This window comes from Lepidochelys olivacea, assembly GCF_965140295.1.
Source record: "Lepidochelys olivacea isolate rLepOli2 genome assembly, chromosome: 9".
Classification (NCBI taxonomy): Eukaryota; Metazoa; Chordata; order Testudines; family Cheloniidae; genus Lepidochelys; species Lepidochelys olivacea.
In genome coordinates, this window is record NC_140419.1 from 11,397,722 (window position 1) to 11,413,130 (window position 15,409).

The following is a 15,409-nucleotide window of genomic DNA, read 5'->3' on the forward strand; positions in this document are numbered from 1 at the left end:
ACAGCAATTTCATATCAACCAGAATTCACAAGTTCTATGTAGACAGATTCCCCAAATCATTATGTGGTTGGAGATACATGCCAGACTAAATGTGATCCAAAAACGGGCACAGGTGAATGAAAGTGTTAAAGTAATGCAACTTGTACTGCATTCAGTGGGCGTGGAAATGAGGGCAGCATACACACCAAAGGACAGAAGATGTATGTATGTATGTATCAGGAAAGCAACTAACAGGAGAATGCAAGATCAAATAGACAAGCCAAATTCTGCTTTCTCTTCTGCCCTTTGCAATACAACTGATTTTAGGTTCCAGGAGGTGTAAGTGAGGGCAGAACTGGGCCTTATATGGGGTCTTCCTTTTAATTGCTTATTTCTGCTGTCCTCCTGGCATGTAAGCGATGCTCATTTTGCACACCTTCTGAATATCAAATCACTACATTACCATTTACATGCACCCTCACCAATTTTACACCACCGTTTACATCACTGCCAACTTTGCTCGGAGATTTCTGCTTGAGTTTCACTCACTCACACAAGGGCTGAATTTGGCCCAGTGTGTTTCATTTCTGCATTACCACTTGTCGAACTTAGAAAGGAAGGAAACTAGACTACTGGGCAAGGGGAGAGAGGCATGATCTGAGTAAGGGACTGGGAGCCTGGGGCTCTGGAGTGCAGATCCTTACTCACACTTTGACTCCCTCAGTGGCTTTGGGCAAATCACTTAACATTTCTGTGCCTCCGTTTACCTAGCTATAAAATAGAGAGAACAGTGCTGTGGGCCTGATTCTCCACTTCATTATACTAGGTCCATGACAATCTAACTCCATTGGCTTAACCTGTATAATGGCAAATCAGACCCCAGATCTCTTCTGTGAGTACAAGTTGTATCGATTATTGTTTGCGTGGGGATGAAATGTGTAACAAACAGAACGAAGAAGGAAGAACAGTCAGTGCACTATCACTATCCACCGATTAAAAACTACTCAGCTAACAGAATTAACCCAATTAGTCATAATGTATTTATTAAGCTGACAGATATAGTTTCTTGGTATACAATAATGAATATGTAAATGCATTATTTATAGGTCTACAGAGAACAGATCGCAGTCTGAGCTGACTAGTGTCAAAAGTGCCTTGGAGTCCAATTCAACATCAGATTTAGAATTAGTACCTGCAACACAGGTAAGCGATTTTATTAGGTCCAGTTACACAAATAAAACAAGCAGGTGTTGTTTCATTGTGTTATTCTTCACTATTGAGGTTATTCTTCACTATTGTAAATGGGGTGTTTTCAATGGGTTATCGGTTAACTCAATGAGAATTATGCAGCTAAATCTTCACATACTGCATTATATTATAAAAGTAGATTATATGTATATGAAATACATTAGCATCTCAGTGTTCATTACTGCAATGAATAAGCATTGTAGCCTGAGGTTAACGCTTCTTAATTTATAAATCTCCTCAGAAGCATATTCCAGTAGATGTGGAGTATTGATGCATGACTATCATCCAAACTATGACTCTCACCTTCTGAATAATGATAATGGTGCTGATAAATAAGAAAAATAATTAGATAAATAATTACTATTGAAACTCCAATAAAAATGCACCATTCCCTACAGATTGGGGAATTTCATAGTTACAAAATAATCATTGTCATCATCTTATAACATTCTGCTCAGGAGCAGCAAATAGAGTGCAATAATTAAAAGTGATTTGGGGAGAATCACCAGATTACAAGAATCAATCCTTTACGTTAAAAGCATAATCCAAAAATAGAAACCCACCCCACCACTCATTACTTAACTTAACTTTTTCTTGTTTCTGATCATGCTTTTAACTATGTTGCAAAGGTCTATCTATCTGAATAGGGGAGTTAGGAATGAATGGTTTTTTGGAGAGTTTTGGAGAGGCTATTTAGTTAGAGTTGCTCTTCAGAGAGTTGACTTTTTGTTCTTGTTCTGTGGGATCTGCTGTTGCTTTCTTTTTTTTTTTTTTTTTTTTTTTTTAAAACATTCATTGTACTTCAAGTAAAGCTCCTTGAACATAATTAGGAAGATTGTTGGCGTTATCAAGAAAAGGGGCCTTTGGAAAAACACCAGTTATTTCAACACAGTGACTTTCCATTAATATTCTTCAAAAAGCCAGACATTGCTGAGTATTTGTTGGCACACTAAAAAAAATCAATAGCACAGTAGAGCTGTTACGTTTTACTGTCACAACTACAATCAAACCACATATTGCCAACCCTTTTCTTAAATTGTATGATTTTAGGTTCTTTTACTTAAATCATTTTTGTCACTGGTAATAACCTGTGGATAAAATTCAGCCATTTTATCCTTTGTGAGCACTTTAAACCTCTCAGACTTAATATAATCCAATAAATGAATCATTTTTCCTTTACAAAAATAAAAAATAAACATAAAAGAATTACACCGGGTTTGCTAACATACTGAGGAACATTCAAAATCAACCATAAGCCATGAATAACCATGAATAAGTGAAAGAGACCTATTTAAAAAAAACAGCTATTTCCAACAAAGCCTCAAGTGAGAGAAGGAGGACTTGTGGCATCTTAGAGACTAACAAATTTATTTGAGCATAAGCTTTCTTGAGCTACAGCTTACTTCATCAGATGCATTCAATGGAAATACAGTGGGGAGATTTATATACACAGAGAACATGAAACAATGGGTGTTACCATACACACTGTAACGAGAGTGATCAGGTAAGGTGAGCTATTACCAGCAGGAGTGGGGGGGGAACCTTTTGTAGTGATAATCAAGGTGGGCCATTTCTAGCAGTTGAAAAGAACTAAGCAGTTGAATAGATATGTGGACACAGTTGGCAACGGGCTTTGTTGCAAGGATAGGTTCTTGTCAACTGCTCACAGATCTTGGAAGACAGGCCAGTCCTTGCTTACAGACAGCACCCCAACCTGAAGCAAATACTCACCAGCAACCACACACCACAAAACAGAACCACTAACCCAGGAACCTATCCTTGCAACAAAGCCCATTGCCAACTGTGTCCACATATCTATTCAGGGGACACCATCGTAGGGCCTAATCACATCAGCCACACTATCAGAGGCTCGTTCACCTGCACATCTACCAATGTGATATATGCCATCATGTGCCAGCAATGCCCCTCTGCCATGTACATTGGCCAAACTGAACAGTCTCTACGTAAAAGAATAAATGGACACAAATCAGACGTCAAGAATTATAACATTCAAAAACCAGTCGGAGAACACTTCAATCTTTTGGTCACTCGATTACAGACCTAAAAGTGGAATTCTTCAACAAAAAAACTTCAGAAACAGACTCCAAGGAGAGACTGCTGAATTGGAATTAATTTGCAAACTGGATACAATTAACTTAGGCTTGAATAAAGACTGGGAGTGGATGGGTTATTACTCAAAGTAAAACTATTTCCCGGTGTTTATTCCCCCCCGCCCCCCACTGTTCCTCAGCCGTTCTTGTCAACTGCTGGAAATGGCCCACCTTGATCATCACTACAAAAGGTTCCCCCCCCCGCCACTCCCACCCTCCCGCTTTCCTGCTGGTAATAGCTCACCTTACCTGATCACTCTCGTTACAGTGTGTATGGTAACACCCATTGTTTCATGTTCTCTGTGTATATAAATCTCCCTACTGTATTTTCCACTGCATGCATATGATGAAGTGAGCTGTAGCTCATGAAAGCTTATGCCCAAATAAATTTGTTAGTCTTCAAGGTGCCACAAGTTCTTTTTGCGGATACAGCCTAACACGACTGCTACTCTGAAACCTGTCAAGTGAGAGAGAGAGGCAATCTTAGACCTTAGGGCTAAACATGAACACTGCATACAGCTGGGCACATCATCAGCTGGTGTAAATTGTCAGAGTTCAGTGGAACTCAGTGGAGCTATGGCAATATACACCAGCTGAGGGTCTGCCTCAGCATTTGTGTTCTGTAGGGTTATTATAACATATTGCCTAATAAGGCCAATTACCACCTGGATTACTTTGGTTATATATTCTGCCCCGTTCCCCTACTCTTCATCTGGCTGTTTGCCTTTCATCTTGTAAGGTCTTTGGAGGTGGACTGAGCCTTCTTCTGTGTTTGGAGGTTGCCTAGCATATTGTGGGTGCTAGTGAAAACAAACAACAACAACAATCACCAGTAATTCATATGATTCACTTTGTGACCACCCATCCTCCAGGTAGGCAAGCTTAGTTTGGATCTACTCTGACATTTCCAAGGAAGTGGGGAGCAGCAGAAAGGGCCTAATGGCCCTGAGAATCAGAGTACAGGATTTGAAAAGTAAGTGACTGGAAGAGTAGTCAAAAAGCAGAATGAAAGTGACTGGGAGAATGGGAAGAGACAGAATGAGGGAACTCACTGATACGGGGGAAGAAAAGAATTGAGTCATGTATAAAGAAGAAAGCTCCTGTCCTGTTCCACAGAACAGACAGATTTAAAGTAACTAACATCATTCACAAGAATGAGTCCATTTACCTCCTTCATACTGCTGCCCCAAGAATCTCCTCCCACAATGAGTTGCTCAAAGACATCAGTGCAAATTATATTCTTTACGTCCCCCACTAAATTACTGCTGAAGAAACACTAAATGTAGGTGTGCTGCAAGGATCCATTAATTTATATTTCATCTCACTTACTGCTTATGATTTAAGGAAATGGAATCCTCATTTTAGGATCCTTATAGCATCTCTTCGTTATTCAATCTGGGATCCTAGTATATAGTTTTTGCAGCTCCTTGAAGACAGTACACCCATTCCAGATGAACCTGGTTTTTAAAGCAGAAACGAATGTGCAGAATCAGAATGGAGAGAGAGAATGAAAGCAAAGGAGAAGAGGGAAGAGCAGGATGGAAAATTCCAATGTGCAGAGAAACACTTCAGACCTCTAGCCTAAATCATTCTTCTAAATACAGTGCTGAGCGTCTCAAAAGTCATACAGACAAGCCAATTCCTAACCCAGCTAATGTAAGAAGATGCTTTTACAGCCCAGCAAACATGAAAAGGAGCCAAACTTAGATACTCTGTTCTCAGCTTTTCAGCATTCTGGAATCCTATACAGTTCACTCTACCTAATAATAATGAAAAACAGTGAGAAATTTGTTGACCGAGCAGGTGAACAGATTTTTTACTTTAAAACTGGATGCTTAGAATCAAATTCTGTCCTTATATCCACCTATTCAATAGCTTGGAAAGTAATGGGGTTGCATGGGTATAGTTGAGGGCAGAATTTGGGTAGATGTAATCCCTTGATTTCAAGAAGATTGCGCTTTGTAGCTGAAGGCAGGATTTGGCCATGACACCCTGTTGTGCAGAGAGAGAGAGAGAGAGAGAGAGACTGCTGCTGTACATTATAGCTGTAGTGTCCCTCACCCTAATCTCCTTTAGTTCCTGGGCCCTATAAGTCCCCTTCCCCTAATGATTCCTTTGCCCCCTCAAGCTCCCTTTTCCTATTAGCTTCCTATTATTATTGATAACTAAGAGGTGCTAAGAGGATCCTAAAAAGCTTCCTTTTCTCAGACTCTCCTATCCAAACTGGAGTCTCCATAGCTGAAGAACTTCTAGGGAATATAAGAGGGAATCCCTACTTCAGTGCTTATTAGCATATCCACAGATGGGTATAGCAGCCTGTCCAGTGGAACGATAAGCTGTACTGGAGAAAGAGCTCAGCAATGGTGCACTTAGTTCTAAATTTAGGGTCTGTACCTCCATGGAGGAGGACCCGTTGTAAGATGTGTTGGACAGGGCTTTCTGGCAATGCTTAATTAAAAGATATACTAGGTAATGCATACATGCAATGTGTCAGAGGAGAGGTTGAGTGTACAACCTTCATTTGGCATTTGCTGGTTTTTGAGCTCTCAACTGCACAATTTCACTATTCTATCCAGGTCAGAGCATGGGTGGGGGTTCAAGGACACAGATAATACAGTTAATAGCAATAATTTCCCCTTATTTAGCACCTTTTATCCCGGGATCTCAAAATGCTTTGCAACACCCATGTCAGGTGGGTATTAATATCTGCATTTCACAGATGAGACACAGAGCCACTGAGTGACTTGTCCCAGGTCACACAAGACATATGTGGCAAAGCAGAAAATAGAACCCTGTTCTCCTGTCACCCATTCTGTGCTTTACTCACCAGATGATCCTTCTTTTCCTTACTAATTTTCACCTAACTGCAAAATCTGAAATTATTCTCCTGTTTACCTTAGCACTAATTCTAATAGAATGACACCTTCCGCTTCTTTATATTTTATACAATAGATTGACATGTTAGCGATAGAGAAGACCTGCTAGGTTGTGTAGTTCATTTCCCTGCATGGTATGTTGTCTACTGCTTTGGCCAGTCTAGCTTTATGTGCTTCCACGCCCTCTTTTAGGAGAGTATTCTTCAGTTTAGCAGGTCTCACTGGCAGGAAGCTTATGTGTACCCTGGCAGACATTCACAGAATTTGTAATGAGTGGCATTCTGTAAGAACAGTTGCAAATTTAGTTTACAGTGTCTGTGGTTTTGCATCTGTTTCCTATTAATCTTCAAGCAGAGTACCTGCAGAAGCAAAGAAACTCCATTTTTTATGCTGCACGTGTTCAGTTAGACTAGTTTCCATAAAAGTAAAATGGCTGTAACATCAAAATAAGAAAAGGTTGAATTGACTTTGCCAACTTAAAAGAGAAATAAGGCTCGAGTTGCTGACCTGATGCCCTGTGTTTATTATTCCTGGTAAGTGGAAATTTTTTCGTCTTCTGAGTCATACTCTAGTGTGGTCAAGAAACATTACTGAACTGATGGCCAGTGACAGCCTTGGAGCTTTGTTACAAAGCATATTTCCACAAGTGTTGCAAAAAGCCTCATCATATTCACATGTGGAAAATTATCCCCAATAAAAGAAGATATTGTGGAAAGGAATTTTAGTCCCTTCTGTGGCTGCTCTTTTTCTGAAACAGTTCAGAGCTCCAAAACTTTATTATAGCACCAAAGTGACTGTGGAGGGACCACACAGAGTAGTTTAATCTCCATGGCCCATTCTGTTTCATGTCCCATGTGCTGGGTAATAACATGAAAGGACTCCATGCTTGTAAAACTAGATTGGCTGTTTATTAAGAGAACTATTTACAGATGCTGCAACTGGAGGTAATAGTCAAGCCATGCGCTCACACACAGGCATACTGCTGCCTCCTCCAAATTTCCCTCCTGCAACCAGTGCTCATCCTCCAAGCTCCATGCAGGACACTGCACATTCAGTCCTGAGTTTCTCAGTTGACACTGACAAGATGTGCACTATGTCAGTTTCTGCATATGTGATGCAAACATATGTGATGTGTTCTACAAAGAACTGGACTGAGTCCACCAAACATAAATTAGTTTCAGTCAGTGCCAACATGGGTCAGGTTGCCACCAGTAGGTGAAAAGTTCTCTACCTCCTTGCAGGTCCCCTAACAGCCCTGGCCCTCTCCCATCACAAAGGTCTGAATACTCTTGTGGTAAAATAAATCTTATTGTGGCTTTTACCAGATGATACACTTGCCAATCTTGATCCACCACAGATCTTGACCTTCATATTAAAGGTCACCCCATGCATATGCAACATTGTCCAGCCACACACTGGAGGTTTTAACTTGTCAAATTTGCTACTGTTCGCCATCTGCAGCTCCTGAGAGAATCACCTTAATGCACTTCACTGTCCATCTCTGACAGTTCCAAAGCATACTAGCTTCTGTCCCCAGTGTGGAGCAGAGGGTTTCTAAAAGAATGGCTTGTGTTTTCTGCGCTTGAAGTTATTTAGGTAGAGTTACTCCATTTTCTTTACAAACAGAAAGTCCTGCATATAGCAGAATTTCAATTAACAGAACATTGTTAATATAAGTTACAATGGCACATTTTGGGGGGGTTTATTGAGTTTTTTTAATGTATCTGAAGGTCAGAATACACAACAACATTGAGGCAGTTATCGTTTGTCGACTTCTTCCTTCTCAGTATTCTACTCCTGTCATATGCTACCCAATTTTAGCTTTTGAAGCTCTGTAGCGCCAAGCTGTTTTTAGTGCCAGCTACCTTAGCAGATTCCCACTTGTGAATTTATCTGCCTGGAAATGTTCTACAGAATTTGGTCTTTTTACAATTTAGTTTTCTCCTCAATGATGAGAACTGCAAACAGAATATTTTTAATATATTTAATTTCAAATGGTACATAGTCTGCTTATTCAATAACCCAATAAACTCAATTTTCAAACTTTGGCCTCTCCTGCCCTAAACACTGGATATTGGAGCTCTCTATGTGCCGATTTACTCATCCAAAGACTGACTAGCAAGACCCTTACATAAGTGCCCAGTCTTGGAAATTGGGCCTGATTCTGACATCACACCACTTTTACTGTTGGAATTTCGTGGCCCTCATTGGAATTACTACTGATTTACACTGACTTAAGGGAGATCAGAATTAAGCCTAAAACATTTATAACTCACAATTCACATCAGGAGTCCTGTGCATCACTATTTAGAATGTTTGTCAGGGACTGAATAAGGTGGTCTGGTATGTACCAGTAAGAAAAATGGGCCAGGTGGATCCATATTTGGTGTGCCAGTAACTCTAATGAGATCAAGAAAGTTACACCAGGCCTGGAACAGGCCCATTACTTTGAACAGAGACCACAAAATTAGTCTATTATTTATTCCTCTCACCAACAGCACATACCCCGTGTAAACAGAGAGCGAGTGCAGAAAAGTGTGCACAAAATGATTGGTACAGAGAAATAAGACGTTCTACCCCAGAAGGTAGTCGATAGTGGGCAGCTATTGCACCTGCCTCCCAACATAGAGTACTGACTTTATTGACCACATTGTGTGAAGACCCACTGGCCACTTCTCCAGTATGCCCATTCCCCTGTTAGAGAAAGCCACAGGAGAACTCTGCTCCTTGGTATGTCTGCCAGCTCTCCATTCCTGGTCCCTTTCTCCCCATCACTAATGAAATGCAGGTTTGGAAATTTCTGGAAAAAACAATAAGATTTTCCAACTAGCTCAACATAGGAGGTTCGTGCTAAAAGTGGAAGCAGAAGCCAGATGTCCTGGGTCCTAATCTTAATACTGCAGCAGCCATTGAGATCCCAGCCCAGTCATGGGTCACCATAGAGGATAATGGGGAGAGGACTACAACCCCCAGCAGGTATCTGGTCATTGTCAGCTAAATCTTAAACTCAATCCAGATGTCAAAGTCATCCAGCGCAGAGCATGAAACAGCAGTTAGGCAGAATCCCTGCTGCCCACAATTGTGCCATCTTGTTCTGCACTAACAGCAGGCGTTGGTTCAATATTCGGTAGCCAATACAGATTTCACTGCAGTAAACTAACCTCACTGGCACAAAGACATGTGAAGAATATACACACAGTTGGACCAGACTGGAATCTCAAATTCATGTCATGATTCCAGTTTTTTTAAAAAAATCCCTCTGAACACGTAATCACAAGCGCAGGAATAGATTTAAGGGAGGCAAAGAAACATTCCAAACATAAGATTAGAATCTGACCCTTTGACAGTATCCTTCCCCAAAAAGAAAAAAATATTTATGTACTGAGATTGTGCATTAAGAATACTGCAAAGTGCTGCTTCTCCTGGAGATGAATTCTGTACATTTGCTTATAGGTATACTTCTGAATATTAGATTACTTCATCACAACACTGCCCATTATAGCACTTGCTGATACAACACATCATGTCAGGTTCAAACCTGAATTTCAAAGGAGTGAACTTACACCACGGATGAATTTGGTTCATTGTAATTGAATATCACCACGTACAACCATCAGAAATATAATGATGTAAATTAATGCAGTTGGGACCATGTGCAGACAAATAGCTAATGAGTCTTAACCTTAGACAAGTGTGGAGGTAAGGGATTAGCGGAGTTAGAGAGCAATTTCTGTTTGGCAAGGCTAGAGGTCACCATGTGGTTTTCCTTGCAGTGAATTAACATAGTTCTTTGCACTGTGCCTTTTGTACAAAAGCATAAATAGTAGAGGGACATAACTAATGTGCTTCCAGTGGGATAGATTGGAGAGAAGAGTGTGTTAGGGATGTCAAAAGAACTATCCATTCCTTCAGCTCAGTCTAGGTAATAATGGTAAACCAAGCTCTGTAATGTGCAAGTAGAGACAAAGAAGGAGTTATGTTTTCTAATATGTTGTTAAGACACACAAAGAATAATCTACTTAAAATTAGGGTAGCATATGCTGTAGGCAGGTCTAGTGGAAAGGGTCTTCAGGGGAAGAACAATGAAGAGGAAAATTAAAGTATGCAGGATGCTCAGGCAATAGAGATTGTATCTGTTGAACATAAAACATGGGACAGGATGTTGAGATTAAAGATACCCCAAACCTAATCCTACAATTCAAACTCCCCCACATCTCCCCAACTTTGGGAAAGTTCACATCTGGATGCAAAAATCCATGACTGGTCACTGAACCCAATTCACCATTGCATTCCTCCAGTTTCACACATTGGTGACTCAGGTCCATTATCTGTAGAGCTGGAAGAACACCCCAGAGCTCATTCCTCCAGCCTTTAGGAAAGCATAGACATGGATTTAGGTCTGGGCCCTGCATTTCAGAGTCATCTCTGATTATAACTGAAGTCTTCAAGGTACTCAAGGCTTAGAGAAAATCAATACAAATGAGGTATTTGTATTAGTGATCCTAAACCTAAGGACACAGCCTGACAGATAGATACAGCAAGTGCAGAAAAAACAGGTACAACTTTCTCCTGCAGAGGATAGTCAATTAAATGCACCTCCATTGTGAAAGAACAATAGTAGAAGCAAACAAAATAGCAGCCAAATACTCCCTCTATAGCCTAACTCTCACACTTTTCCTTTTCAAGATGGCTCCCTGCTCTCTTTGCAGTCCCCACCCAAATCCCAAGAACTGTCTAAAAATCCTCTTCTGCCCATTCTGAATCACTTAGATAAGAGTGAGAAAATTGTGCAGATTGTGAGGTTTGTATATCTGTCCCATGCATTTCCTGTGTGCCAACCAATCCCACATCCTTTTATCATCATAAGGAAAGTCCTCTCCACATATATTTACAACTCAGACCTCTCAAGCACTGATTTTTCATTGTAAAAGACTTGCACACAGAGGCAGGGATGTACTGTGTATTTTGGGTCTCTTAAAAAAATGTATGCAGTGGTGTTGTAGCCATGTCGGTCCCAGGATATTAAAGAGACAAGATGGGGCAGGTAATAGTGTTTATTGGATCATATAAAAGATAATATATCATCCACCTTGTCTCTTTTAAATTAACGTCTATTTGAAAATAAATAAAATGCAAATTCAGTTAACAGAGTAACAGCTGTGTTAGTCTGTATTCAAAAAAAGAAAAGGAGTACTTGTGGCACCTTAGAGACTAACCGTCTCTAAGGTGCCACAAGTACTCCTTTTCTTTTTGCAAATTCAGTTAAATGTCTCTTCAAGTAGATTGTAATTTACAGAAATGACTACAGTGAGATTACATGATAAATTCAGAAAATGAAGTTTCAGACAATCAAGGGGATTGTAAATGTAATTAACAGGCACCAGAGAATGTGACCCTGTAGGGAGTTTTGAGTGATAATACAAGGGGTTCAGGTAATAGAGGCTGAACTGTACGGGATCCAGTTCTCAAACAAACTTTCAACTATTTAAACAAAGTATTAATCATGTTGAATACAGTCCATTCAAAAGTGAAATGGTATCTGTGAGACAGCTCTCCTTATTAGGAATTCCAGCAGCTAAATTTCTGTCTTGCAGAATGAAGCAAAATGAACTGGGGCGGGGAGGAGGGGAGGAGAGGGGAGATGTGAAGATAGCTTATTCAAGGCACAAGATTTTAATGTTGCACAGTCTTTTTAACCATTCTGAACTTCATTTCCTCTGAAGCTTCAAGGGACTATTTTCGATCTACTTTCACAATCAAAACTGGAATTGTTCATCATGTCTAAATCCCAAGTGAAAGGGAAACTCTAGGGAATGACAAGTTACTTTGCTCCACTGAAGCAGTGGACACTGCTAAAGCTGTGTCCGGAGTTGGTGGGGATTCACATAGGGAAACATACAGCATTGCACCAGATGAAGGTCACTTTCAGCACTAGTGAAGAAAGAAAGAGAAGGAACTTGAAAGTTTGTGACAAAGCATGTCATCCTTTCTTATTTATTCTTTATTTCTTTAAGGCACGATCGACCAAAGAGCAGCGTTGGGGAGGTTCATTCCTCTCCAGAAATCACTCCTTGGAGGAGGAATTTGAAAGAGCAAAGGCAGCTGTTGAGGTATCATTTTATTTTCTGCTGTATCTTGGCATAAGGCTGACATTCACCTATGAAACAAAACTGTTCCTGTAATGGGCCAAAGCATTCCAAATTAAATCCGTAGCACAATTAAAAGAACACCTTAGAATTCAATTACTCAAGGCAGAGGAGAGATGCCTTTCATGAAATTACTCATTTAAAGTACCATTATCTGTCTTGGGAAAATAAAAGCTTAGCTGTATGTGGAGATGGGCCTGAATCAAAACTCACAATCCAGATTGTCTCTCTCCATAATGAGCAAGAAAAACTCCCGTGAATTTAAACATTTCTAAGCTTGTGAGTATGAAAATTAAATGCAAATTTTTCCCAGGGATTGAGTATTTGCAACTTGCATGCATGTTCAGTCCATTATAGGCAGGTCTGTGCTATGAATTCACATCCAAACCTAGACCAGATCCAGGGTTAAAATCTGGTGGAGTTTGTTCAGAGCCATCTCTGTACAGAAGGATAGCTTGCTGCTAGACACTGAATGCGTAATTATATGTACTTACAACAGTAACCCTGTACTAAAGCAAGTTAATAAAAATCAGTGATTGCACTTTAACATATAGAGGATTCTCTGTTTTCTCCATGGTGGTTTTACTAATGGCTTCAGTCCGGAAAACTGCAGCCAAGTGATGTGCAAGTTTCTTCAATGCACCTCAATCCTGTCCTGTAACATCTTTGCCTTTCCAGTGCTGACTTGGAACACTTCTGACTAATGCAGTTCTGAGCCTTGTTGGACAAAGACAGCTCTTTACCAAATGACATGTGTCTTATAATATGAACCAAAAACGATTTGGATGGCATCATTGATTCCTAAGCTTTAAACCTCTCCACAGGGTCCCTCAACAGCTCTTCAAACCCCTACAGCCATGATCCATCATTCCCCTGGGACAAAGCCCAGGATGAAATATGCGAGAGCCACAGATAAGTGATCTTGGTTGAGGAAGTCTGGCTATGAAACAAGCTTCCAGAGACTGAAATCACCTCCTCTGCAAACACATCTGAACTTTGGGGATGTTTGGATCCAGATCTAAATGTTACCATATAGGTCCCAATTCTGCTCTCACGCCAGTCTTATGCCTGTGTAATTCCAGTGACTTCAGTGGAGTTATTCTGGGTTTACATTGGTTTATGTGAGAACAGAATCAGGCCTTATGGCTGAGCCTGGTCTCTAACTACCAATGGAGCTCCTAATACATCAGATACATTTCATTGGTGCTGTTTATTGTTTATAATAAGATATGGCAATTTGTTCCACAGTGTTTTAATGCATATAGGAAAAATTTTTGCCTCAGTTTACAAGGCTAGATAAACAGAAGGAATTAACTAGAGTTCAGTTCTACAGACCATACACTGAATGCATTTCTCTTTTACCCTCTAAAAGCATTGACTGTTTATGCCTGATCCAAGATTGTTTATTAAGAACTTCTGGTGATGCATGAAAGGTTTTCCATGCGTTTCGCATCGTGCAAGAGGTGCTTTCAAACCTCCCTTGCTCAAAATTCTCTCTATATTTTCAGTCACTTCATGAGCACAAGGTGGGAGTCAGGCGCATGGAATTGGGTGATAGAGTTCTCAGGGATGCCATCAGTGTTAAAGTCACTGTTGTAAAGTCAGTGTCCCGGCTAACAGCGGCACTGCTCTTGCAACTGGTAGAAGCTAAGCATGGTGGGATGCAGCATAAAGACCAAGAGCAATGGACTGAGGCAAATAAATTGCAAGACACTACTGAAGTAGTTTACAAGGTACGGAGAGGAATATTATTGTAAAAGGTGCCTGCATATTAACAAGGTCATTCTGAGGCAACAAGGACAGATTATTAAAATGCCTTAATGTTTTCTGGAAAACAGTTTTTAAAAGGGAATCTAGTTAAAAGATTCTTTAACTGTAAAACTGGCAAAGTAACTTTTTCTGTTTAATATACCAAGTTGTACCACGTTTTTAAAATGTAAAGGAAAATATGCTTCAGGACCTTACAAGGTACATTTTCCTCTGAAGATTTTTTTTAAAAGGTTGAATTGCCATTCTGGCCAGAACAAAGCAATAAGGAAGCTAGAGTGGTTGAGAATCATTTTCCAGCCCAGCTCAGAAAGATTAGCACATTTATAGGGCGAAGATAGACACTGTCCAAAAATTCATTTTTTATGCTCTTGGTGTTTCTATAATACCTTTCCAGTGAGAAAGCTTGAAATGGTAAGATTAGTTACAGAACTGATCATGGAGAGAAAGCAAATTTCAGGATCTTATCTTTGTGAAAAGGATTTAATTAATAATCCAGAGAGTGAAGATGCCAAACCATCTCCTACCCAGGGTTCACCTTGAGAATCATCTCCAGTTGTCCAACCTTCCGGTGAAATTAGGTCTGTGCTGTAATTTCTTCTTAAAGAGGCTTAAAGAGAATCATGCCCTCAGAGAATCTTTAGATAATAAAAGATTGGAGTGAATTACCTTTATAGAGATGTTAGGGATACACTTGCAGTAACTTGGGTGCTTGCAGGCTTGGGTGCTTGCAGGTTTGGCTACATTTTCTGTCTCTCTGGAAATTAGATTTGATTGCTGCCTTATCCATTTGTTATTTGTATGTGCACAGAAAGAGAAAGAGTCAAGAGAACACCTTATGTTTTCACAACTTTCAAGTACTGTACCAAATGTTTGCTTTTAAAAAACCTGATTAGCTGCCTGTGTTTTTCCCTCTAGAAAAGGATAATTTTGGTACTCATGACTACAAGATGATGGTTGGGATCCACACATCTATATTTGCAGAATCACACAGAGGTTTTTGGGGGTCCAGGGCAAAAACCTTAAACTGAAGCCTTCCATTAGGGTGACCAGGTGTCTGGTTTTCAGCCAGAACACCCGATTGAAAAGGGACCCTGGCAGCTCTGGTCAGCACTGCCAACCAGGCCATTAAAAGTCCGGTCAGTGGTGCTAAGGCAGACTAGTCCCTACCTGTCCTAGCTGACACTGTGCTGCGCCCCAGATTCAGCCAGCAGGTCCAGCTCCTAGACTGGGGGTCCCTGCGTGCTGCCCCCGCCCCGAACACCAGCTCTGTACTCCCGGC

General features: G+C 40.4%; 1 protein-coding gene across 1 annotated transcript in view; it reads left to right on the plus strand.

The window, feature by feature from the left end:
- The window catches only part of PEX5L (peroxisomal biogenesis factor 5 like), a 174,452-nt gene that overhangs the window by 127,876 nt on the left and 31,167 nt on the right, over nt 1–15,409 (plus strand). Inside the window, exons 6-7 of the mRNA XM_084638682.1 lie at nt 1,086–1,182; nt 12,229–12,324. Coding sequence (XP_084494808.1) covers nt 1,086–1,182; nt 12,229–12,324 — 193 coding nt within the window. The remainder of the gene's footprint in view (nt 1–1,085; nt 1,183–12,228; nt 12,325–15,409) is intronic.